Source organism: Perognathus longimembris, chromosome 9 (assembly GCF_023159225.1).
Source record: "Perognathus longimembris pacificus isolate PPM17 chromosome 9, ASM2315922v1, whole genome shotgun sequence".
Taxonomy (NCBI): domain Eukaryota; kingdom Metazoa; phylum Chordata; class Mammalia; order Rodentia; family Heteromyidae; genus Perognathus; species Perognathus longimembris.
The window spans coordinates 11,756,079-11,781,661 of NC_063169.1; the positions used below are offsets into that span (position 1 = coordinate 11,756,079).

Here is a 25,583-nt window from a genome sequence, read left to right on the forward strand (position 1 = left end):
TTCATGCTGTATGGCTCTTTGTCCTCACACTAAACATAATCTGGGGCTGGAAGCAGGTCTAAAATTAAGTTGGTTTGTACTTGCCTTAATATAAAACAGACTTGGTTGCATTTCAAATCCTGTAGGTTTGTTTTACATAACGGAATCAGTTGTTAAAATGGATTTCTTCCTAGTATTTATCTTCTCAGTCACTCAAAGGCTTAATTGACTGTTCAAAGATCCTGAAATTTCAGTCTGTACATTTCCCACCCTTCTCAATCACCTGGAGAATAATTTACCTGGTTCCATTAATCTGACCTGTATATAATACAGAAAGTGGGATCTAGCACCTTTATTCTCAAATTCCAGACTTTCACCCCTCTCCTCAACCACAATGCCATACAAAATGTCTATCAACTCTCTATATTATATTTTCCCTAAAATGAATCAGCAGAGTAACATATAGAATTGCTGTGTAGTGGATCCAAAGTATTTCTTTTTAGTAAAATTTCAGAGAGACTATAATGACCAAAGATTTTAAAACAACAATGAAGATAAAAGTGAACTTAAAAGAGTGGTAAAAGACTGGCAACTTTTTAATAGCTAAAAAGGTACATAGTAAGTAACCAAAGAACCTTTGCCAGATCAGCTTTTCTTATGCTAGAGATTGACCTTCAGTTTATAACTGTGATCTATTTGAAGATGAAACAACAAGGAGATAAAAAGTCTAAGGAAATCCAAAAACTTTCTTCATATTTTATGAGGCTTATATTCTACTCATATACATATATATGTATATACAGTACATATACATGCTATTACACTTTACTAGATAAGTAAGTCCATATAGTTGGATTTTTTTTTTTTTTTTGGCCAGTTCTGGCGCTTGGACTCAGGGCCTGAGCACTGTCCCTGGCTTCTCCTTGCTCAAGGATAGCACTCTGCCACTTGAGCCACAGTGCCACTTCTGGTCATTTTCTATATATGTGGTGCTGGGGAATCGAACCCTGGGCTTCAAGTACACGAGGCAAGCATTCTTGCCACTAGGCCATATTCCCAGCCCTAGTTGGATATTTTTGTCAGTGTGTTTTTAACTGGAAATGTTGGGCCAGTTCTAGTCTGAGACAGCAAGATTGTGTGACCTGCTACATAGCAAACACTGTGATATATGACTGTCAAATTACATTCAATAATAGAAGATATGCTAAACAGACTGATAACCCTGGAGTTGAAGTCTATACAAGATGAACTGTTTTTCCTGCTGTAACATTTTCTAGGTAGTGTTTCAAACTCTTGAAATTAATTTTAATTCAGTAGTCCTTGAGTTAATGAAAGATTAATTAACAAATACTTAAGTATGCATCCAAATTATGTCAAATAGGAAAATTTTGTGAGTCTAACAGACATAAAAAATTAAAACAGCCTACCTGATTATGTCCTACATGCTATAAAGCAGAAAGTTGTTATTTATAATATATAGCTATAAGTTTGCAATACATATTTACCATTCATGAAGTATCAACAATGAAGTAAGGAATTAAAGAGGAGAAATTGCTACTATTCTTACAGAAATAAAAAAAAAGACTAATAAGGAGTGTAATCTTTCATCTGAAAATACAGATTTTGTATTAGGGATGCTCAACTAACAAAGTCTGAGCAAATATTCCAAAACCGAGAGAGAGAGAGACAGAGACAGAGACATACAGAGAGAGAGAGAGAGAGAGAGAGAGAGAGAGAGAGAGAGAAAGAGAGAGAGAGAAAGAGAGAGAGATTGAGCACTGGTGATTCGAACCTGTAATCCTAACTACTCAGGAAGGTGAGATCTAAGGATTGTGGTTCAAAGCCAGCCCAGACAGGAGAGTCCCAGAGACTCTAAACTCCAATTAAAGAAAAAAAATCTGGAAATGGAGCTGTGACTCAAGTGGTAGAATGTTCTCCTTGAGCGAAGAGTTTAGGGTTAGGGATCAGGCCCTGAGTTCAAGCGCTAGTACTGACACTCTCACCCCCCCCCCACACACACACACTCTCTCCAAAGTCAGAAATACTTTTGGTCCTAACCATTTTAGATAAGAAGTATTCAACCTATACTGTGAACAGCTGTATACCAAAACAAATTAGGTAACCTATAAATCCTTAGAAAGATAAACTACTGAAATTGACTGAAGAAAATAGAACCTAAATAGAAAAGGAAGGAAATTTTTCAAACTCATTCTGTGAGGCAATATTATTCTAACAGCAAAACCAAATACAGATATCTCCAGAGAACAAAATTAATGACCACTATTTCCTTATCACTTTAAACACCAAAATTCTCAAAAAAAATTTAGCAAGCCAAATTAAGCAATATTTTTAAAAGATTAGCCATCTTAATAACTATTATGGTTTGGATTTTAAGTGTTTTCCATAGGTTCATGTGTTAAAGGCTTAGTCTCCAGCTGATGGCACTACTGGAAGGTGGTGGCACCTTTAAGACAGGAGTAGGGGACGTCCAATCCATGGGCCTTACAAGGCCTCAGAAATCATTTGGTCCAGCCCTGCCAAGGCATCATCCGATGAGACTTCAAATTCAGTATGTCTAGAAGCTTTCTTCATAGCAACATAAGTTTACATTAAGTGAATCATAATAACAATGCGACTTTTGAGGGACAAGCAACGAACATGTATTACAAGATAAACAGGACATATATGAGTACATAACAGAACAGAAACTTATGCTTCTCAAGGATTGCTTGTGTCCTGTCTGCCTATATTGCAGTAACTCAAGGGACAGCAGTGCTAGGCTAGCTGGAAGTGTACAGGTTGCAAGTGTTAAGACATTGTGGCAAAATTATAGCAATATAGTGATGATGAGACAAACTGTGATGAGATGATTCCTTGAGACACTGATAAGTTTACCTTCTGTGACTGGTGATGTTGTCAATTTCTCTGACTATATAGATAACTCTAGTTCAACCTTTATCCACACATTCATGATCAATGATCTTTGAAAAAACTGAGTCTAAGATGAAGATTAGGGAAATTGCAATACAAAGACTTCAAGAGTTGATGATATGAACATAGGATATTTCCAAATCCAAGATACAGAATTAGAAGAGTGGGCTGGGGATATGGCCTAGTGGCAAGAGAGCTTGCCTCGTATACTTGAGGCCCTGGGTTCGATTCCCCAGCACCACATATACAGAAAACGGCCAGAAGTGGCGCTGTGGCTCAGGTGGTAGAGTGCTAGCCTTGAGCAAAAAGAAGCCAGGGACAGTGCTCAGACCCTGAGTCCAAGGCCCAGAACTGGCCCAAAAAAAAAAAAAAACAGAATTAGAAGAGTGGTCAAAGCAAAATAATGGTCTTATTGGCCACACACACACACACACACACACACACACACACACACACACAATACTACATAGTTATTAAAACTTTAGTATGTAATTTACTACAAATGACAACTACAAAATAAACAAAAATCAATGAAGAGTATTGATCTTTCCAAGAGAAAGGGACAAATGATTACTTTTTTTGTTGAAGTCAAAGGCAAACCTGTGTGTTTAAGTTTGTGGGGGAGTGCTAGCAGTAATAATGATAATAATCCAATCTAGAGCATCATTACAGCTCAAAACATGCTAAATTCAAAGACCCAATAAAGTCAAATGCTACCTTGATAAAGATTAACACTCCTCAGGGGAGTTTGGAATCATAAGCTGCTTTCATTAGGCCTCTTTATGACCGAGAACATTATTCAGACAAGGTGGTAAGTGAGCTAAGAACGAAGAAGCTGAGGCTTCATGTAGAGAAAGGGGGTGTGAAAGTACATGATAGCTGCTGTGAAATTGTTATCACCAAACAAAGTAAAAAAAAAAAATTGCCAGTCCTGGGGCTTGAACTCAGGGCCTGAGCACTGACCCTGGCTTCTTTTTGCTCAAGGCTAGCACTCTACCACTTGAGCCATAGCACTTCTTCTGGCCTTTTCTGTATATGTGGTGCTGAGGAATCGAACCCAGGGCTTCATGCATGCTAGGCAAGCACTCCACCCCTAACCCACATTCCCAGCCCAAAGTAAAATTTTTCTAGGTATTAGTTTGTCTTAAAGAATATTCTCAGATTGGATTACTAAGTTAACATACGATATCGAAAAAGAACATTAAAGCATTATGTAGGAAATTTTCAATTTTACTCTCTGGCTTGTGATGAGCAGACATAACAAATACTGCCTAACTAGCTGTCTTGGTTCATGGACTAACTGCAGACTTTGACACAGGGAAGGAGTGGATGTCACCATGCGTGGCATTACAAGAGGTGTGAACTTGTGGGAGAGACTTGCTTTATCGATGAGAAATCCTGAGCTAACATTTTAAAAGTGGTCTTACTACAGCTATGGTTGGCTCTGAAAAGGGATTAATTGTATTTGTTAAGAAAGAACTGAATTGGGCTGGGGATATGGCCTAGTGGCAAGAGTGCCTGCCTCATATACATGAGGCCCTGGGTTCGATTCTCCAGCACCACATATACAGAAAATGGCCAGAGGTGGCGCTGTGGCTCAAGTGGCAGAGTGCTAGCCTTGAGCGGGAAGAAGCCAGGGACAGTGCTCAGGCCCTGAGTCCAAGCCCCAGGACTGGCCAAAAAAAAAAGAAAGAAAGAAAGAACTGAATCATCTCAGTCTTGAGTCAAGTGATTTAATTATATGCCACTGGATCATACAACAAGAAAGTCTCTGTGCACAGTTGTTACATTCAAAAATGTGAAGCCAACATTAAGTCATAAATTTTATCAAAAGCTGAGGGTCTAACAGCTACCAGTTTAGGGAGTTACTGAACAATCTTGACTGAGTAGTGATCTTGTTTATCACTGTAAAGTGTGACTGGGTTTTGGAATAAGGCTCACCAAGTTTTAGGAACTGCAGGATGAAGTCGGGGGGGTTGAAGGGAGATGAAGGGAAAACCTGTCAGGGAACTCACTGTCCAGTAGCTATGTGATCTACCATTTATAGTAGACATTACCAATTACCTCTCATGGCCAAACATCAAACTATAGAGCCCCAGTCAGCATCTCCCCTCCTTGCTTTAAAATTTAAAATAATGTGAAGCTAAATTAAGGCTGTGACAAGTGCAATTCAAAGGAATAACATGGTGTATTTCCTCACTCTGGAAGGACAAAAGATTTCTATGACACAAAAATATGCTGGTGAATGTGTGAAACTAATTAAAGCATTTAATGAAAAGATTCAAGGATGTGAAAAGTAAGCAAATGGGATTGAATATTTGCTACACTATTCAATGGGGAACCAGCTGACGTGCCCACAACACAAAATCATTCAGCTACAAGGCAATGAGCTGGAAGCTAGGTACAACAGTCTCCTCTGACTTCTGTTCTACAAACATCACATTTCCTACTTGAGGAGACATGCTATGGAATAAGCATCTGTGTTCAGAACAACTTACTACTACTGTGACCAGTTCTTTTCAAAATTTACAACTGTAAAGAGTTTACTGATCCAGACTGGGTGACACAAACCTGGAAACACAGTTCTTAGTAGCAACTTCATCAATACCACCTAACATTACACACCTCATTGAAGGGATGAAGTTCCTCCCAACACATTGAAGATGAGTTAATTAAATATTTGAGCAAATACAGTAAGCTAATTCCTTTTTTTACCAGTCCTGGGCCTTGAACTCAGGGCCTGGGCACTGTCCCTGAGCTTTTTTTGCTCAAGGCTAGCGCTTTACCACAGTACCACTTCTGGCTTTTTCTGATTATATGGTACTGAGGAATCAAACCCAGGGCTTCATGCATGCTAAGCAAGCACTCTACTACTAAGCTATATTCCCAGCCCTAAGGCTAATTCTTAAATTGTTAATTTTGTAAGATCCCTGATTGAGATTATACATATCCAAATGGTCCTTGGCAGACAAAAGGTCCCACCCTTGCTTTACAAATTGAGGCCTATTGAAATTAAGTTAGGTTACTGTTTCTTGACTTCAAATAATACTACCAACCTACAGTAAGTAAGAGTGTAGTATAACAACAGACCTAAATACATCAGTGAATAATTGAAATTGAGAAATAAGTTGGGTGTTAGTGGTCCATGCCTATAATTCTAGCTACTCAGGAGGCTGAGATGTGAGGAGCACAGTTTGAAGTCATCCTGGGCAGTGAAGTCCAAGAGACTCTTATCTCTAATTAACCACCAAAAAGCTGGAAGTGAAGCTGTGGCTCAAGTGACAGTAAGGTAGTCTTAAGTAAAAAAAGCTCAGAGATGGGGCTTAGGTCCTGAACGCAATCCCCAGGAGCAGCACACATGCATGAGGAGGAAAGTATCTGAAAAGAACTTTCTCCTAAAAGATATACAATGGTCAATATTGTTTTCAGGGGAATGCAACTCAAGACTACAATGAGAAGCCATTTTACACTCAGTACGATGATGTCTAATTTGAAATATAGCTTCCTAAAAAGATACTTAGAAGTCATACACACATACACACCTCATCTCCAGTACCTCAGGTATAATTACAGATGTAATTAGTTTTACAACCACAAAGAGGAGGTTTCGGTTGAAGTGTGTCTTCCTAAAAGATACTTAAAAGTCTTAACTCACACTCCTTCCCAGTCCCTCAATTACATTGCAGATGCAATTAGTTAAGTGAAGGGGCCCTTAATTCAAGATGACAGACTTCTTATAAAAATAGGACAGACCCACACAGGAAGTAACCATGCGATGTCAGACACAGAAATTAAAGTGCTTTATCTACCACCCAACGAATACCAAGGACTGATGACAATTGAACAGAAGTAGAAGAGACAAAGGATGAACTCTCACAGTTTCAGAAGGCAGTTTGGATCCTTGCCAACACCTTGGCTATAGACTTAGTGCCTGCAAAGTTGTGAACACATTTCTGTTGTTTTAAGCCACCTTGTTTGTGATACTTTGTTACAAAAGCCCTAGGAAACTCATACAAATATCATCATTCAAAACAAAACAAAACCTAAAGCCAGGTACCTGTGGCTATTCCTATAATCCTAGCTACTCAGGGGACGGAGATATCAGGATCATGATTAGAAGCTAGCCCCGGCAAGAAAGTCCATGAGACTGTTGACTCCAAATAACCACTATAAGAGCCAGCAGTTGAGGTGTGGTTCAAGTGGTAGAGTGCTAGCCTTGAGCAAAAAGCTCAGGGACAGTGCCCAAGCCCTAAGTTCAAGCCCTAGGACTGGCCAAAAAAAAAAAAACAACCCAACAACCTGAAAAGCTAAAAGCATAAAAACAATAATATGCATTGGCACAGCTGTAGATGCCCTATTGGTAGGCAGCTAAAATGGTATAGCTGCTTTGGAAAAAAGTCTAGCAGTACCATAAAAGGCTAAACATAGAATTATTACATGATCTAGCATTCTACTCCAAGATATGGAATAGAATTATTACATGACCTAGCATTCTACTCCAAGATATAGAAGATAAATTAATCATAAGTAGACACAAAAAAACTTGTACAAAATGTTCATAGCAGCACTATTCACAATAATCAAAAAAGCAGAAAAACATTAAATGTCCATCATCTGATGACTGGATAAATAAGGTGTTTATCTATTCAACAAAATATGCAGCAATTAAAATGCTGATTCAACAGGGTGCCAATGGCTTGTGCCTGTAATCCTAGCAATTTAAGAAGCTGAGATCTGAGGACTGGAGTTCAAAGCCAGCCTGGGCAAGAAAGTCTGTGAGGCTCTTATCTCCAATAAACTGCTCAAAGAATGCCAGAAGTTGGTTCTCTGGCTCAAGTGATAGAGCATTCACCTTCAGCGAAAGAAGCCTTCAGGGAAAGAAGCTCAGGGACAGAACCCAGGCCCAGAGTTAAAGCTCCAAGACTGGCAAAAAAAAAAAAAAAAAAAAAAAAAAAAGTGGTGATACATATTATCATGTAAATTAACTTGAAAACAAAAGGCAATCACTAAGGATCACACTTGATATTATCACACTTAGATGACATATCATTACACATAAATCTGTAAAAATTGAAAGCAGATTGGGTTGCTTTGACTGGCAAGGTAGAAAGGTAGATTTCGATAGGAGGGAGTAGAAAGTGATAGCTAAAGAATGAAGGGAGCAGTGGGCTGGGAATATGGCCTAGTGGTAAAGTGCTCGCCTCGTATACATGAAGCCCTGGGTTTGATTCCTCAGCACCACACATATAGAAAAAAGCCAGAAGTGGTGCTGTGGCTCAAGTGGTAGGGTGCTAGCTAGCCTTGAGCAAAAAGAAGCCAAGGACAGTGCTCAGGCCCTGAGTCCAAGCCCCAGAACTGGCAACAAAAACAAAACAAAGAATGAAGGGAGGGTTTCTTTTTAGGGTGGTAAGATGTTCTAAAATTAACTGTGCTAATGACTGCATAACTATTAGTATATGAAAAATACATTTTTAAATGTATAAATGGTTTAGCATATAAATTGCATCCTCTCTCTCTATCTGTGTGTGTGTGTGTGTGTGTGTGTGTGTGTGTGTGTGTGTACCAGTAGTGCTGGGACTAAAACTCTGGGTTTGGGGAATGTCCCTTAGCTTTTTGCTGAAGGCTGGTGCTTTGCCACCTGAGCCACAACTCCACTTTAGGTTTTTTTGCTGGTTAACTGAAGATAAGAGTCTCATGGACTTTTCCTATCCAGGCTAGCTTCAAACCACAACTCCTCAGATCTCAGCCTCCTGAGTAGCTAGGATCACAGGCGTGAAGCTACCAGTACCCAGTTCTAAATATTTCTATTTAATTAAGAACCATACCATGCACAGGTTCTCTGAGGTAGTGTGTGGTAGTTCCCTAGAAAGAAGCTAGAATTTCACGTTTCTTTTCAGGCAATTGGGCTGGACCCCAAATTCACTGGAGTAACATTGACAAGGGGTAGACTGGACTTGAATATTCAGGAACCAATTCCAGGTGTTTGGTCAGAGGATATTAAAGACAAATAGATGTATTAACTGGGCAAAATATAGTACAACACATTACAATCTGTTCTAGAGAGAAAAGTAGTCATTTTTCCTATGAGAGCAAGGCAAGAAGAAAATTAAATCAGAAGTATAAACATGACCTAAGCAACTTTTCTTTTACTCTACTGTGAAAGTTCTACTTTAAGTATTCATGTAAAACAAGATACACAATCTTAGAATTCCCATCTTGGTATCTAACTATTATTTTCCTACTTCTGAGATGACTTTAATTCCAAAGACTCCTCAGAGATATACATCTGCCTAACTCTACTGAGATATACCCCCATACCCCTAGGCTCTGTAATCTTAGTTATGACTATGGTCAGGCCCTTTTGATATTAGACTTAAGAAACAAATTTGTCTTTCTTGAGGAGTAAATGAATATATATATGCATATATACTATTTTGTTAGTATAAGTTGTCTAAAGAATGGTTTCATTGTGTTGTTTCCACAAATGTGTACATATATATTATATGTATACATATATATACACACTGTGTATATACATACAAATATATGTGTGTATATGTGTGTGTGTATCAGTGTTATATAGTCGTCCCTTGCTATATCGTGGTTCATCTATTGCTACTTTGTGGATTTTCACTTATTGCAAGGCCTCTGGAACATAATTCCTGTGGTAGGTGAGGGATCACTATTTACATTTTTTTAACCCAAGATACAGTGAAGCCGTGATAAGTGAAATAGCAAGGGATGTATGTATGTGTACATATGTGTATATACCTATATGTGTGTGTATCTGTGTGTGCGTCTCTGTGTGTGTATGTGTATAAAGAAAGCTATTCCAGGGCTAGGAATGCGGCTTCTGGTGAACTGCTTGCCTAGCATGCATGAGGCCCTGGGTTCAATTCCTCAGTACCATATAAAATATTTTTTAATGTAAAGCAGAAAGCTATTCCAAGAGTTTCATGGTAAACTTCATAGACTTCAGTTTACTGGATTCTGAGATGTTTAAAAGAATCTGTTTTCCCCCATGTATATTTTAAGAATGAAACTAAATTTCATTGTGTCAAAACCATCTTACTTTGGCCTGGAAGAGCAATGAGCAGTATAGAGAGAAAATGGCTATGCATCATGCTCCGAGCAAAAGCAGCTTTTCACCTCAGGAAATTCCAATGAGACCCTCTTAGCATCATGAAATAGATTTCATGTGTTAGGTGCACACTAAACATCTTTATGTTAGGACATCCTCAATAGGAAAACAGCTTAACTCTTCCAAATAAGAATATACTTTGTAGAGAAACAGGGAGCAAGAATTAACTCTTCTGAGAACAGAACGAAAGGAATAATAATTTCTAAGTACCATTCATCTGGAATAGCAAGAAACAGGTAGAAAAAAATCAGGGAAATATTGTGAATACCAGAAAAAGAAACCAAAAAGCAAAAACACCAAGACAAAAGATATGAAGAAGAAAAAGTCCAAGTGAAAGCAGAAAATAGTGCTGTAAGAATTCTTTTTCAATTATAAAGTACTTTAAAGACAAAGTACTTAAGGGTAGATGAAGAACCTTCTATAATAATCATCTGAAACTGAATAATAAACCAAAATCGTCCCTTTAGTACTCTGTAAAGTATGCAATTTTAATTATGTGATTTTTCTAGCTAATTTCTGCTTCAAAAACAGTAAGTACTTCTGCTTACAAGGTGCAGAGACAAGAACTTTTCTCAACCTCTCATATGCACGTTGTCATCAAAATTTAAATTACTAGAAACATGCCTTTTAGTTAAATTACAATTAGTCCTTAGATCTATTTACTGAGAACCCACTATGGACCAAGTACTGTTGGCACATACTAAAACAACAGTGTGCATTTGGAAAGCACTTTTTCCTTTCAGGTTTTCACAAGTGACATTCTCAAGCAAACTAGTTTCTTGGCATTAACTGTACATGCTGAATACATCTATTATTATAAATTGCTTTTACTGAGGAGTATCATATTTTTAAGACTTAAAAATATATCCAGTTGCATTTGTACATGGAACACATTTTACATCAGCTTCGTATGGAAGCCAGTCAACAATGATAAATACAAACAGAGTGTCTTATGGAATAAAACAATAATTTGGGGGGAGTACAAATGGCACACTTGTCAGAGAATGTCCACAAATAATTAATTACTTTAGCATGTTAAATATAATCTCTTAATATCACAGTCTCTTCTTAGAGGATCTCATTACTTTCTAACCATCTGTCATCACTCCTCCCCTCAAAACTAATTAAGATTTCACCCAATCACACTTTATAAATGATGCAAACATAAATGTAAAATCTCAGTATAAAGAATAGCATTTTGGTAAAAATAACATTTGGTTAAAAATCATGAGATTCAAAACCAGTCTTAATTAACATGTTTATTTTCCTCATCTTGTCCTGGTAAATTATTCCATTTTAGACTTGGGAAGTTAAAAACACACTCACCAAAAAACGAAACAAAACAAGACTTACAGGTAGTAGAGTTTTCCTGCAGCAGGGAGTACTCGTTTCCGGTAATCTATCCCAGAATCAAGTGGGACTGTATTACAGTATTCCTACAACCCAAACATAGAAAGTATTTTTAAACAAACAGAAGTTCAGAATTATAAGCTTTTTGCTATAGAATATACTTATTAGGATAAAACAACATAACTCATACAAGAGTCACAAAATTAGACTTGAAGTAGTAAACATATATGACATAGTAAACAATCAAATACAGCTTTAAAAAAATTAAGATACGTACCATGCTTTCCTGAAACATTGCCAAACAGTACTGTCAGCAAATTTTCCCAAATAACTGTATTTGAGTTTTCATTTTATTTTTTTAACTGTATTTTTTTGTCTTTTCTTTTTTGGTACTGGGGATCGAACCCAGGACGTTGCACTTGCTAGGCAAGTGCTTTGCCACTGTGCTACATCCCAGCCCTCATTTAATTTTTTAATTTATTAATTAAATTTTGTTGAGAAGGTATTGTGCAAAAGGGTACAGTTACATAGTAGGCAGTGTGTACATTTCTTATGATATCTTACACCCTCATTTTTCTTTGCCTTCCCTAGATCAGGTAGGCATATATATACTACCCAGTGTACCAAAAACATATACAGTAACCACGTGGCACACGCCAAAGGAAATTCACCTAGAACTTTAAATGTAACGTCAACAACTTCATTTTATTTTTAACATGGCCCAATTCCCATTACTCTAGAATAAGAGGCTGGGAGCTACCAACAAGAATTGTAACTCACAGGGGCTGGGACTATGGCCTAGTGGCAAGAGTGCTTGGCTCCTATACATGAAGCCGTGCGTTCAATTCCATATACAGAAAATGGCCAGAAGTGGCACCGTGGCTCTAGTGGCAGAGTGCTAGCCTTGAGCAAAAAGAAGCCAGGGACAGTGCTCAGGCCCTGAGTCCAAGCCCCAGGACTGGCAAAAAAAGAATTATAACTCACAGGTCTTAAGCACCGCAGTGAAAGAGAAGCAATCTAAGAGAGTTGGGCCAGAACTTAAGTGTCCACATTTTAAACCAAATATCCACACTAAAGTGATGGTATAGCTAGATTACTCCTAAACAGCTGCCACTATCCTTGTCCCTTCTATCTTGTCCCAGTCATCATGCCTTCAGTGTATCCTGCTGTGGATGCCTTCTTTTAATCTAAGTCATTCTGTGTCACAAATATCCTTTTCTTCACCAATTAATTCTTTCCATCCTCCAGCATGTATATAAGCACAAAAATATACCACACACCTCAAAACTCAATGCAAAAACAAATAAACTTTGCTATCCCTACTTTGAGGACATATACATACATACATACATACATACATATTCCAGTAGAGTTGGTGACCAGGTACTTTTAAATAGGTCAAGAAATATTTACAAGATAACCTTCTAGTTTGTAGTCAAAGTGAAAATTACTTTATAAAACTCATGAGGGAAAATTATATGTTAACAACTTTACTATTTATATCAATGAAAAACTGCATTTTTCAAATCATCAAAGCCAAGTCAATCATATACCAGACAGTTTTCCAAAGATAGCTGCAATAATCTCTCCATCCCATGTTCTTCTGACAATGTGATGTTGATAATTCAACCCAAAAGAAGTGGGGTCTCTGTGCTACCCCAAGAATCTTGTGACTCAAGACTGGTAGAAATGATGGTATACAATAATATCCTATGTGGCAGTTGAAGCACCTTCTTATCTTTTTCTGGAACCCTAAGGTACCATGTAAGAATCCAAATGCCTGTAGGCCGCTATGCCAAGAAAAATAAAACTAATCTAATATACATAGACAAGGGCTTTGGAGAGGTATGGAGATCACATCAAGAAAAAGATGTTGATCAGTCAATGCCAGCTATTCTAGCATAGCCACTATAGTACTAAGGAAACTGGAACTGTCAGCTGAGTCCTTCTCAACTTCCTAACCCATAGAAACAAGGAGAAATAATAAAGGCATCTGGTTTTAAGCCTGTAAATGTGGCCATTTACTATGCAGCAGTAAATCATGTGAGCATTAACATCTGGCACACTTGAGAAGTATCGATGTCCTTCCCTCAAACTGTCCCCTAGATTGCACTGTGAGGACAGTGGTCTCCTTATCATCTGTACCACAAGGCAGAAGGCTACACTCAGTGGCAGTGAGAATCCTTTTTCCCTCCTCCCATGCTGCAGCTGCTAAGGGCTCCAAAGAGTGAAAATGAAGAGGGTGACTAAATAACTCCTGGGATGTAGGGGTTTCCCTGAAACAGATGGTTTTCCCAGGAAACAGAACTTTCAGTGCTAATACAAGGACAGTCCTGGGTAATCTTGGACAGTAGTAACCCTAAGAACAAAGAACAGAACTGGAAATGTGGCTTAGTGGTGGAGTGCTTGCCTAGCATGCATGAAGCCCTGGGTTCGATTCCTCAGCACCATATACACAGAAAAAGCTGGAAGTGATGCTATTGCTCAAGAGGTAGAGTACTAGCCTTGAGCACAGGGGCAGAGCCCAGGCTCTGAGTTCAAGCCCCAGGACTGGCAAAAAAAAAAAAAAAGAGCAAAGATCCAGAAAACTGGGTTGGAAGACTGGTGTCAGTATAGTATTATGATGCACACAATAACAATTGTTAATCTACTTAATATATAATAGTCCCCAAGAAGCTGGATCCATAGAGAGCCTATAAAACTAATCTTTGTGCACCATGCATTTGAAGAACATGGCCTAGGGGTACAGCTCTGTGGTGAACTGCTTGCTTTGGATGTGCAAGGCCCTAGGTTCCATTTCCAGCACCACTGCAAAGCAAAATAAAACAAAACAATTTAGAGGATGTAGTAGGACACAACTATAATCCCCATATTCAAGAAGCTAAGGCAGGAGTATCTCAACTTCAAGTATCTCCTGGAGTTCCCAGTGAGACCCTGTCTGAAAATGAAAGAAAAAAATTAACAACAATCCCTGAATATAATACAGTCATGAGTCCTTATACTGTTTGGCCTAAACAGTCAGTTGCTGCCTTTATAGACACCACTATCTCATCATTCCAGGTGCTTTACATCATCCTCAGCCTCACTTTCCAAACCCAAGCTAATAACCCATTGACCTATCTTACCAGAAAGGAATGCAGAGTCACGCAAATACTACTTGCTTCAGATGACCTGTGTTTTTATTTTTTTTAAAAGAGCACTCCCACATAACTTCCTTTTCAGCTTTGATAAATATAGAAGACCTTAGAAAAGAGATACGCCTTCTTTCTTGTCCCCTCCTGTAATAGTGAGGACTCAGTCACCAATTCAAAAAGAGAAAATACATGTGTTTAGGAAGCAAGTCTCACTCCATATCTCTGAAAGAAACCTGTGCTGTGTGGTAAGCAAGGGCTAATTATTCATATGTTACTTCTATTGTAGACAATACAACACCACACAGCATAAGAATATATTCATAGGATTGTATCTTCCTAGCTTCACTATTTCTTTTAAACTACAATTTATCTTATATGACCCACTATTCCTAATTTAGTCATAATTTCGTTTCATTTTTTGCTGTTAAAAATAAGGCTAATGGAAGTTGTATAAGCTTCAATTTCTCTTTCTGGGTAACTAACTTCTCAAACATGAAAGTGATTAAGCCCTACCAAATGATTGCATTTGTACACTCACTAATCACCACTGTGGAATCCCTAATCAGCAGCAAAAGAACTATAACCAAAGCCCTTGGATGTGAGTTCTTAATTGTCAGAAAAATACTAACACCCAATTTATATTTTTAAAGAAAAATAAACCGGAGACTTTTTTTTTCTATTTACTCACTCTAGATTTTTCAGAGTACTTCGCGGAAGGTAGAGCAGGATGAAAGCTATACTATCCCTAAATTGACAATCTGAAAGGCACAGTTCTAAGCAATTTCCTAATTTTCAGATATATTTACAAGACCTGTGACCTCTTATCACCACCAAATTCTAATGCTCAAACTATTATACTAATCAGCCATCCAGTGAAATATATTTGAAAACAGTTTATATAGTTATTTATTAAAAGGGCAAATACAATTATATAAACTAACATTTCACTTAGGAAACTTAGGGAAGAAAATGAGAAAAGTTCACACACTCATAAATCAAAGACCTTTGACTTTGGGAAGAAAAATGTATGACTAAAAGAACAGTTTACAATGTTCTCAAATCTATTGTATGCATTTTCAGCAATTCTGAATAATAGCACTAGAAAACAACCACATCACAATAATAACTTTGGACAGTGTATACCCCATTCCCAGTTTGAACAAAGATGTAATGGAGAAGATCCTTTAAAATCACAACACATCAACCTCTTAACCAAAGACTTAATAAAAGGAAGATTTGCCTAACTTAAATCTATTTTATTTTAAAATAATATTGCTAAGCTGAATGCAATGGCTTATGACTGTAATCCTAGCTACTCAGGAGGCTGAGATCTAAGGATCGAAGTTCAAAGCCAGACTTCCCAGGAAATTTCATGAGATTCTTATCTCCAAATAACCACCAAAAAGCCAGAAGTAGAGCTGTGTGGCTCAAGCGGTAGAGCACTAGGCTCGAGCAAAAAGCTCAGGGACAGTACCAGGCCCTAAGTTCAAGTGCCAAGATAGGCAGACACACACACACACACACACACACACACACACACACACACACACACATTTTTTTTTTTGGCCTGTCCTGGGGCATGAATCAGGGCCTGTGCACTGCCCCTGGCTTTTTTTTGCTCAAGGCTATCACTCTACCACTTGAACCACAGCGCCACTTCAGCTTTTTCTGCTAATGTGGTACTGAGGAGTCAAACCCAGGGTTTCATGCATGCTAGGCAAGCACTCTACCACTAGGCCACATTCCCAATGTGTGGCACATTCTTCTTTGTTTTTTATTAAACTTTTTTCTTTATTGTCAAAGTGTGGTACAGAGGTTCTGGGGATATGGCCTAGTGGCAAGAGTGCTTGCCTCCTATACATGAAGCCCTGGGTCCAATTCCCCAGCACCACATATACAGAAAACGGCCAGAAGTGGCGCTGTGGCTCAAGTGGCAGAGTGCTAGCCTTGAGCAAAAAGAACCCAAGGACAGTGCTCAGGCCCTGAGTTCATGCCCCAGGACTGGCAAAAAAAAAAAAAGAAAAGAAAAGAAAAGAAAAAGAAAAAAAAGTGTGGTCCAGAGGGGTTACAGTTTCATATGAAAGGCAGTGAGTACATTTCTTGTTCAACTTGTTACCTCTTCCCTCGTTTAAACCCCGCCTCCCCTTTCCCCCTCCCCTTCCCTCTTCCCTCTCCCCTCTGAGTTGTGCAGTTGATTTACACCAAATGGTTTTGTATGTATTGCTTTTGGAATGGTTTGTCTTTTTGTCCTTTGTCTCTCAATTTTGGTATTCCCTTTCCCTTTCCCAGTTCTAATACCCATATAAACAGTGTCCAGGGTATTCGGATGAGATATAGTGGTAGCGGGGTACAACCATAGGAAGGGAATACAAGAGAAACAAAACTAAACAAAACAATCAAACAAACCAACAGACAAGAAAAAAAATACCAAAAAAAAAAAACTCTAAAAGGTACAGTTTCACATGGCATGTTGATAATAATTACAACAGTGGTATAACTCTTGTTTCCGTAATGTGGAGTTCTTTTCACTTGGCATCATCTTATGTGATCATATGGGTGTAGCTACTGGGATATTTTGATCCTCTATCATGGCTAGCTTAATCATTTACAGTTACTCAAGAGGTAGAAGGATCATGAGTTCAAAGCCAACCAAGACAATGTTAGCAAAATCTTATCTCAAAAACAAATAAAATATGGCGTAGTGGTAGAGTACTTGCCTAGCATGCATGAAGTTCTGTGTTCGATTCCTCAGTACCACAATAACAGAAAAAGTCAGAAGTGGCACTGTGGCTCAACTAGTAGAGCGCTGCTCTTGAGCACAGAGAGGCTCAGGGACAGAGCCCAGGCTCAGTTCAAGCCTTGGGACTGGCAAAGGAAAAAGAGAGAAAAAGAGAGAAAGGGAAAACAGATAAAATACTGTATCCTCTTGTACAACTCTTTGAAGTTTAGAAAATTGAAAACAAACAAACATACATACATACACATATACATACATGGCTAAGGGCATAGCTTAAGTGACACAATGCTTTCCCAGCATGGCAAGGACCTGCCTGGGTTCAATCTCCAGCAACACACACACACACACACACACACACACACACACACACACACACACACACACAAAGACAGAACATCACTCAGAACCTTTGTAGCCCTTCAAATAACACGTTCTTCCTCCCCAAAGTTAGTAAGTTCCTAATTCTTACACCATAAAATTTTGCTTGGTTTGATTGCTTTATATAAGTGAAATCATACAGTATATATTCTTTTATGTTAGTCTTCTTTTATGTTTATGAGATCCCATCCTCAATATGTTTACTGACGATTCTATCAGATCCTTTGTGTGAATATACTATGATGTATTCTTTTCACTACTGGTAGATATATGGGGTTGCTGTCATTTGCTCTTACAGATAAGTCAGCCACAACATTCTTGCACACTGCAAAGGCAGGCTCATTTGTTGCACCACATCCCACAATGTGTGCATATTGCTTGGCTATATAAAAATGGAAATGTTACATGGAATGACTGGCTTGCACAACTCAGCCTGCTTGGGAAAAGACCTGTGTCTGTTGCCCTTTTCTCATGTATTCTCCAAGTAAAGCCCAGCCTTCATTGTTATCTAGTGAACACACATGCTACAATAAGCAGATTTGAACGCTTATTTACAATTGAATCCCCTAGAAAAATTATATGGAGTCAATTTCTTAAAGACTTTGTCCAGCTGTATTATACTACACATAACAAGACTAGAAGTTTTCACGTAATACTGAAGATAGTAAAAACAGCCTTCACATGTTAAGAGACGAAGAAGGACTGTGTCTGTGTTGTTTTGCTGCATCCCCAACATCTACCACAGTACACGGTAAGTAGTACACAGTAAGTACTCAGTGTATCTAAACCAACTGAAAAAAACATTAGGAAACTTGTGTATATGCAAAGCTCAGACACAAACTAAAAACCAAAAGGAAAAGCCCAATATAATCCCTTTCTCAAAGAGCTTTTATAATTGAATGGAATATTCTTCCAGCTAGATACTGCCAATTCAAAGGTCAGAAACTGAAAATGTGGCAGAAATAGTCTCATTTATGAATGAAGATGGAGGGAATTGTATCATAGCAGGTGTTCAATAGAAATATCCTTGAGGAAAAGAATGAATGAGATCAGCAGCCTGGAGGAAGAAATTCCAGGATACCATGAGCTGAAGACTGCTTACTAATGAGATTAAGAAGATTCATCTAACAATAAACCTCTGTAGCAATGTAATATGGCAAAATCATTCATTTACTTACAAATTGTAGCAAACAACAGAACTTGCTATGTTTCTGGCTTAGGCAACTATGTGGCTATGCCATCCAAAAAGAACTGGAGGAAGAGTTTGGTGACATGCTGTATTTGGGCATTTCAAGAGTTCTCTGAGTGCAGAAGTCTAGCATAGATAGTGTTTGTTCTACAACAAAGAAAAGAGATGAGACCATTTCCACATGCATAAAATTTACACTTCTCAGATACCCTGATTGGGCTGATAAAAACCACCACAACTAATTTCAGTAGCCTAGGCAATGGAACAAACTAATTGGTTTAGGTTTGAATCTCTTGGACCAATGCAGTGACAGGGAAGATGGCAGGCCAGTGGCTCTCAACACTGCTCACACATCAGTTTCATCCAGAAACTATTTAAAAAGTTTAGTTGAAGCTGAAGACTTGGCTTAAGTGGCAGAATGCCTGCCTAGCAAGTGTGATGGCCTATGTTCAAACCTCAGTACTGGGAGGAAGGAGTGGGAAAGGTACATTTTGGGGAAGAGGGCTTGGTTAGGTTGTTTGTAGGTTGGGGGTGTAGCTCAGTAGCAGAGCACTTAATGTAGTATGTATGAGGCCTTGGTATGGTAGATCCCCAGCACTGAATTTTTTTTTAAGTAGGTGATTTTGATGGGTCAGAGTTGAGAACCTTTGGCTAAGCTTAATCAAGCTCCAATTCTGATCAGTTCAATCCAAATTACATAGCTATTCTTCAATAGCACAGAGATGGAATGGATTTGAGGGATATAATTACAATGTCAAACTATAGATGGGAAGAAAAGCCATAGGACCTTTCAAGGTTGCTGTTTACGTACTGAGAATCACAGAAGTAGAGATTGGTAACACTGACTTCCTTCTGGTTTATGCTTGCATTAAATGAGACGAAAGGAAACCCATTATTCCTCTGCAATGGCAGTAAAGTACATAAAAGTACAAGAACTGTCAAGAATTATTTGAAAAATGAAGGAGAAAAGTAGAGAATTAAGGAAACAAAGGACTGATAAAGTTGGAATGGTCTGATTAGATTAAGAAGACTTGACACACACACACACACACACACACACACACACACACACACACACACACACACAAAGGGCTAGAATATGACCTTAGTTATGACCTACAAAAATTGACTCAGGTAACAATTTCAACATCTCAAACCACATGATTGTAGTAGGTTCTACCACTTGAGCCACAGTGCCACTTGTGATTTTTCTGGTGGTTAACTAGAGATAAGAGACTCATGGACTTTCCTACCCAGGCTGGCTTTGAACCTTGATCCTCAGATCTCAGCCTCCTGAGTAGCTAGGATTATAGGAATGAGCCACCAGCACCCAGTGTGAGGTTTTAAAAAAATAAATCTACTACAGTGTTTGGGGGGAGGAGGGGTGCTCTAGAAAGTGATTAGAATTAGTAAGGTCATCAGGGTGAAACTCCACTATTGAAGATTAGAATATTTTAAGAAGACACCAGCAGCTGGGCACTGGTGGTTCACACTTAGAATCCTAGCTACACAGGAGGCTGGGATCTAAGGATCAAGGTTCAAAGCCAGCCAGGGCAGGAAAAGTCCATGAGACTCTCCAATAAACCACCAGAAAACTGGAAGTGGTGTTGTGGCTCAAGTGGTAGAGTGCTACCCTTGAGCTGAAGAGCTCAGGGACAAGCACCCAGGCCCAGAGGCCCAGGACCAACCAAAAAAAAGAAAAAAAAAGGCACTAGCAATGTCCAATCTGCCTTTGCTAAGCTTCTGCCTGAAGAATCTGGATCAACAAGAACCACAACCAGTCACCTCTGCCTATCCTTAGAAACACAGCCATATCCAAGAGAAACAACACTTTTCTCCTTTAGAAACTCAACAATCCTAGATGGACTTACAAACACAAGATGTGCCATCAGGCGGACCTATCAGAATGATAATAGTACCTACTGGAGAAAAAAAATAAAATAAAAGGTCATCTGTTAAAAAAGAAAGAAGAGGAAGAGGAGGTAGAAGAAAAGGAGGGAGACCAGGAAATGCTTGTGCATCCTCCTGTTGTCTGGCCAAGTGATCCTCTGTACAGCTTTGGATGGTGTCAGAAAACCACCAAGAAGACCATCACCAGGTGAGTCCCATGGATGGACAACAGGAACCAAAACAAACCTATTTTCTTTACAATTTGTAATTAGAAACAGGGAGTGGACTGATGCATGTGCTATTAAAATTGGAAAACAAAACTAAGAATCCTAATGTTAATCGAGTTGTTTCCATTCATCAAAATAGCAAGGCTTGGGGCTGGGACTATGGCCTAGTGGTAGAGTGCTTGCTTAACATACATGAAGCCCTGGGTCCGATTCCTCAGCACCACATATATCGAAAAAAGCCAGAAGTGGCACTGTGGCTCAAGTGGTAGAGTGCTACCCTTCAGCAGAAAGAAGCCAGGGACAGTGCTCAGGCCCTGAGTTCAAGCCCCAGGACTGGCAAAAAAAAAAAATAGCAAGGCTTGAGTTAAGAACCATAGAGTTTTTGTGTTCATAACTGTGAGATGTCTCACTGCCATCAGAAGATGTCCTTCAGTCATTTATTCTAGTCATGGTTACCTTTATATACTGTCACAGAAAAACAAAAATAATCATTTATTGAGAAATTAACATGTTACAACCTATTAAAGTAGGACTATTGGCCCCAAATTGTCAATGCAAAACAACTAAAAGGTTTAAATGAGTCTCAAAAGATAAAGTCTTTTTATTTTCCCCTCTGTCTTAGAGCTATTCAGCCTATTGAGGTGAATAGAATAGCCTTGAACTCAGGTGAAAAGCCATTACTAAAACTATAGTTGGGGGCTGGAGTGATAGAGCAGGAACAGAGCAGGCAAGCTGAGCTTGCCAACATGAGGCCCTGAGTTCAAACCACAGTACAGACAAAAGAAAATTTGTTTTTAATCTTTTCAAGTATTTTTATACCCATACATATGGATACAAGTCTGCATCTGTGCTCAAACACATAGTTTTATTTTGTTGTAAATTAATGAAGGACAGGTATGGCATAATCTGAGTGTGTTTTTAACCCCTGGATATATTCTAGCAATCTTCTTATATAAGCTATAGCTCAATGACATCCTAGATAGCTGCCTTACAGTTGTGTGAGCTATTGTGTTAAAACAGTTTGTTTTTATATGCTTAACTTTATTCTAGACTTTTGTTTATCAAGTAATACTTCAAAATATTTTTACAAATGTATTTTTATTGCATACGAGTTAATATGTCTAGATATGGAACTTCTAGGTCAAAGGCTTGCAATTAAACCGGTTGGATTTTTGTCAGAGTGCACTTTCCATGCATATTGGATAACATTAAAAATTAAATTGGTGACTTGGTGCCATGTAACATACTTGTAATTCTTGCTACTTGGGAGGCTGAAACTGGGAGAAACACTACCCTGCAGAAAAGCTCGTGAGGCCTCATCTCACCCAAGAGCAGAACATAGTGACTTAAACCTGTTATTCTCATTATATGGGAAGCCCAAAACAAGGAAGTGAGACTATCTCAAAATAACGAGTACAAAAAAGATCTGGAGGCGTGGACCATCAGTAGAGCATTTCCCTAGCAAGGAGGAGGCCATGAGTTCAAACTCTAGTATCTCAAAAAAAAAAAAAAAAAAAAAAAAAAGCTAAGTTGTGAAAGTAAATTTGCAAGAAAAAAAAATATATATATGGAGAAGAGAGGAGTATCTATCCTGGGACTTGAACTCAGGGGTTCTAGGCACTGTTCCTGAGCTTTTTTGTCCAAATCTAGAGCTCTATTATTTGAACCACGGTCCCACTAGAGCTCTACCATTTGAGCCAAAGCTCACTTCTGGCTTAAAAAAAAAAGTTGTTTGGACATAACAATCTTATAGGCTTTGCTGCCCAGACTGGCTTCGAACCATGATCCTCAGATCTCAGTCAGTACCCAGCTCATTGATATACTGATATATTATGTTTAAAAAATCCCTATTAATCCTTCTAGATCACAGTAAGGTATGCAAGTATATGATAATAAATAATATGTAATTAAGGTTTGAAGCCTTGGGGATTTTTACTGGAGATATATATATATATGTACATATATATATCAAGTTATATATATATATCTCAAGTGAGCACTTTGCTACTATAAAATCTTATAAAACATAGCAGAAGTTTTAAACTTTTATTCTATGCCTTCTTCAGAAGATAGGAGTCATGTAATTGTAAAGAGCATAAGGAGGCAAATAGAAGTGAGAGGAGGTGGAAGGTAGGAAGAAATGGGGAGAGGGAAGAGTAGTGAAGAGGGAGCTTTGAGTATTGAGTACATAACCAGATGCCAGTGACTCAGGCGTTTAATCCTCAGGAAACTAAGATTTGACGACTGCAGTTTAAAGCCAGGCCAGGCTGAAAAGTCCATGAGACTCTTATCTCTATTATGCACCAACAAAGCTGGACATAGAGCTGTAGCTCAAGAAGTAGGGTGCTAACCTTGAGCAAAAATCCTCAGGGACAGAGACCAAGCCCTGAGTTCAAGTCTGGGACCAGCACACACACACACACACACACACACACACACACACACACACACACACACACATACACACACACACACAAATTTTTAGTACACACCCTCAATGTGATATTTAGACTTTTTATCCCAAAATATATATACTGGTCTCTCATAAAATGTTATATAAAGAAAGATCTTAGAGACCTTGCATTGTCCCCAAATAGTGCCGCTTAGAAAAAGCTGCTGGCTATACCAAGAAATCACACTGTTATATATTTCCAGCTGTCATAACAGAATTTTAAGTAATACTCAATTCTTTATCTATTGTTTACTTTATCCAAGAAAAAACAGAGTTCCCATTAATGAGAGAAGAAGAAAAAATAAAAACATAAGAGTGACATAGGACATCCTGAAAAGTTGACACACACACACACCTTTTGAAAATCTTTTTTTTATAACTATCCTACCAAACATACAGCTATATCTCCGGTAAGCTTTCATTTTTCTCCCCCAAGAAGGAAATGTGCACCTCATCTCCAGGCTAATAGTTACTTCCCACTACTATGCAGCTTTGAGATTTTTCCTTGCATAAGAATAACTATGGGTAAAAAATGTTTCCACTGCAAATATATATATATATATATATATACATTTACTTACATTGACAAAACTTTACTACAAGTACACAAAACCCACAAGCACATGGCTTATTTACACTATAATCACACTTGGCAATAATGAAGATAAACTAAATGTCAATAAAATACTTAGCTTTAAAAGTTGATCTCTGTGCCAGGCACCACTGGCCCATGTCTATAATCCTAGCTACCCTGGAGGACAAAGTCAACATGGCCAGCACTCAGACCCTGAGTTCAAGCTGAGAGAGGAGAGAGAGAGAGAGAGAGAGAGAGAGAGAGAGAGAGAGAGAAAATGACCTCTGTTCACTTTCAAAGACTTCATTATTAACAGTTTGATGGTATCCTGTAGAGCATTTACAGATATTCTAAATTTTGGTTCTGTTCTTTCTTCATTTGTATTTGATCAACTTTTCTCATGTCACTGTTCATTAGCACTTTTATCTGAAGATAAAAAAGACAACTTCAATCAATCCTACAGGTTATTCTTCTCCTTTAGGACTACTTGCTTCCTAAGACTTTGGCTGAGTAATTATGCACTGTCTCTTTTCTTCCCCCATCTACATGACAAGGACCAAACCCAAAGCTTTCAGCATGCTAGGCAGAGGCTCTACCACCAAACTATATTTCTGGCCAAGTTTTCGTAACTCTGATAAAGGAACTGAAGAGTAAATTTTAAGCAAATAGTTATAAATAAGTTTAGGATACCACTATATCTAGCTTATAATTGTGAATAACTAAAGGCATATTATCAAGGTCAATTATATGTTTATAAAAGAAAGATAGGGGGGCTGGGGATATAGCCTAGTGGCAACAGTGCCTGCCTCGGATACACGAGGCCCTAGGTTCGATTCCCCAGCACCACATATACAGAAAACGGCCAGAAGCGGCGCTGTGGCTCAAGTGGCGGAGTGCTAGCCTTGAGTGGGAAGAAGCCAGGGACAGTGCTCAGGCCCGGAGTCCAAGGCCCAGGACTGGCCAAAAAAAAAAAAAGAAAGATAGGGCTGGGAATGTGGCTTAGTGGTAGAGTGCTTGCTTAGCATGCATGAAGCCCTAGGTTCAATTCCTCAGTACCACATAAACAGTAAAAGCTGGTAGTGGTGTTGTAGCACAAGTAGTAGAGCACTAGCCTTGAGCAAAAAGAAACTCAGGGACAGTTCCCAAGCCCTGAGCTCAAGCCCCAGGACTGGCAATAAATAAATAGATAGATTGATAGATAGATAGATAGATAGATAGATAGATAGATAGATAGATAGATAGATAAAGAAAGAAAGGAAGGAAGAAAGAGGGCTGGGGATATGGCCTAGTGGCAAGAGTGCTTGCCTCATATACACGAGGCCCTGGGTTCAATTCCCCAGCACCACATATACAGAAAATGGCCAGAAGTGGCGCTGTGGCCCAAGTGGCAGAGTGCTAGCCTTGAGCAAGGAGAAGCCAGGGACAGTGCTCAGGTCCTGAGTCCAAGCCCCAGGACTGGCAAAAAAAATAAAATAATAAAATAAAAAATAAAATAAAAGGAAGATAAACAAATAGCTCCTGACTGATTTAAAAAAATTTGAGAATATAACTAATTCTCCCAAAGACTATATAATATGTAATATGCAAATGTAATAAATATA

At 38.5% G+C, this 25,583-nt stretch overlaps 1 protein-coding gene across 1 annotated transcript in view; it reads right to left on the reverse strand.

The window, feature by feature from the left end:
* The window catches only part of Afg1l (AFG1 like ATPase), a 151,792-nt gene that overhangs the window by 40,487 nt on the left and 85,722 nt on the right, over window positions 1-25,583 (reverse strand). The window contains exon 8 of the mRNA XM_048353731.1: window positions 11,405-11,487. Within this exon, the coding sequence (XP_048209688.1) occupies window positions 11,405-11,487 (83 nt within the window). The remainder of the gene's footprint in view (window positions 1-11,404; window positions 11,488-25,583) is intronic.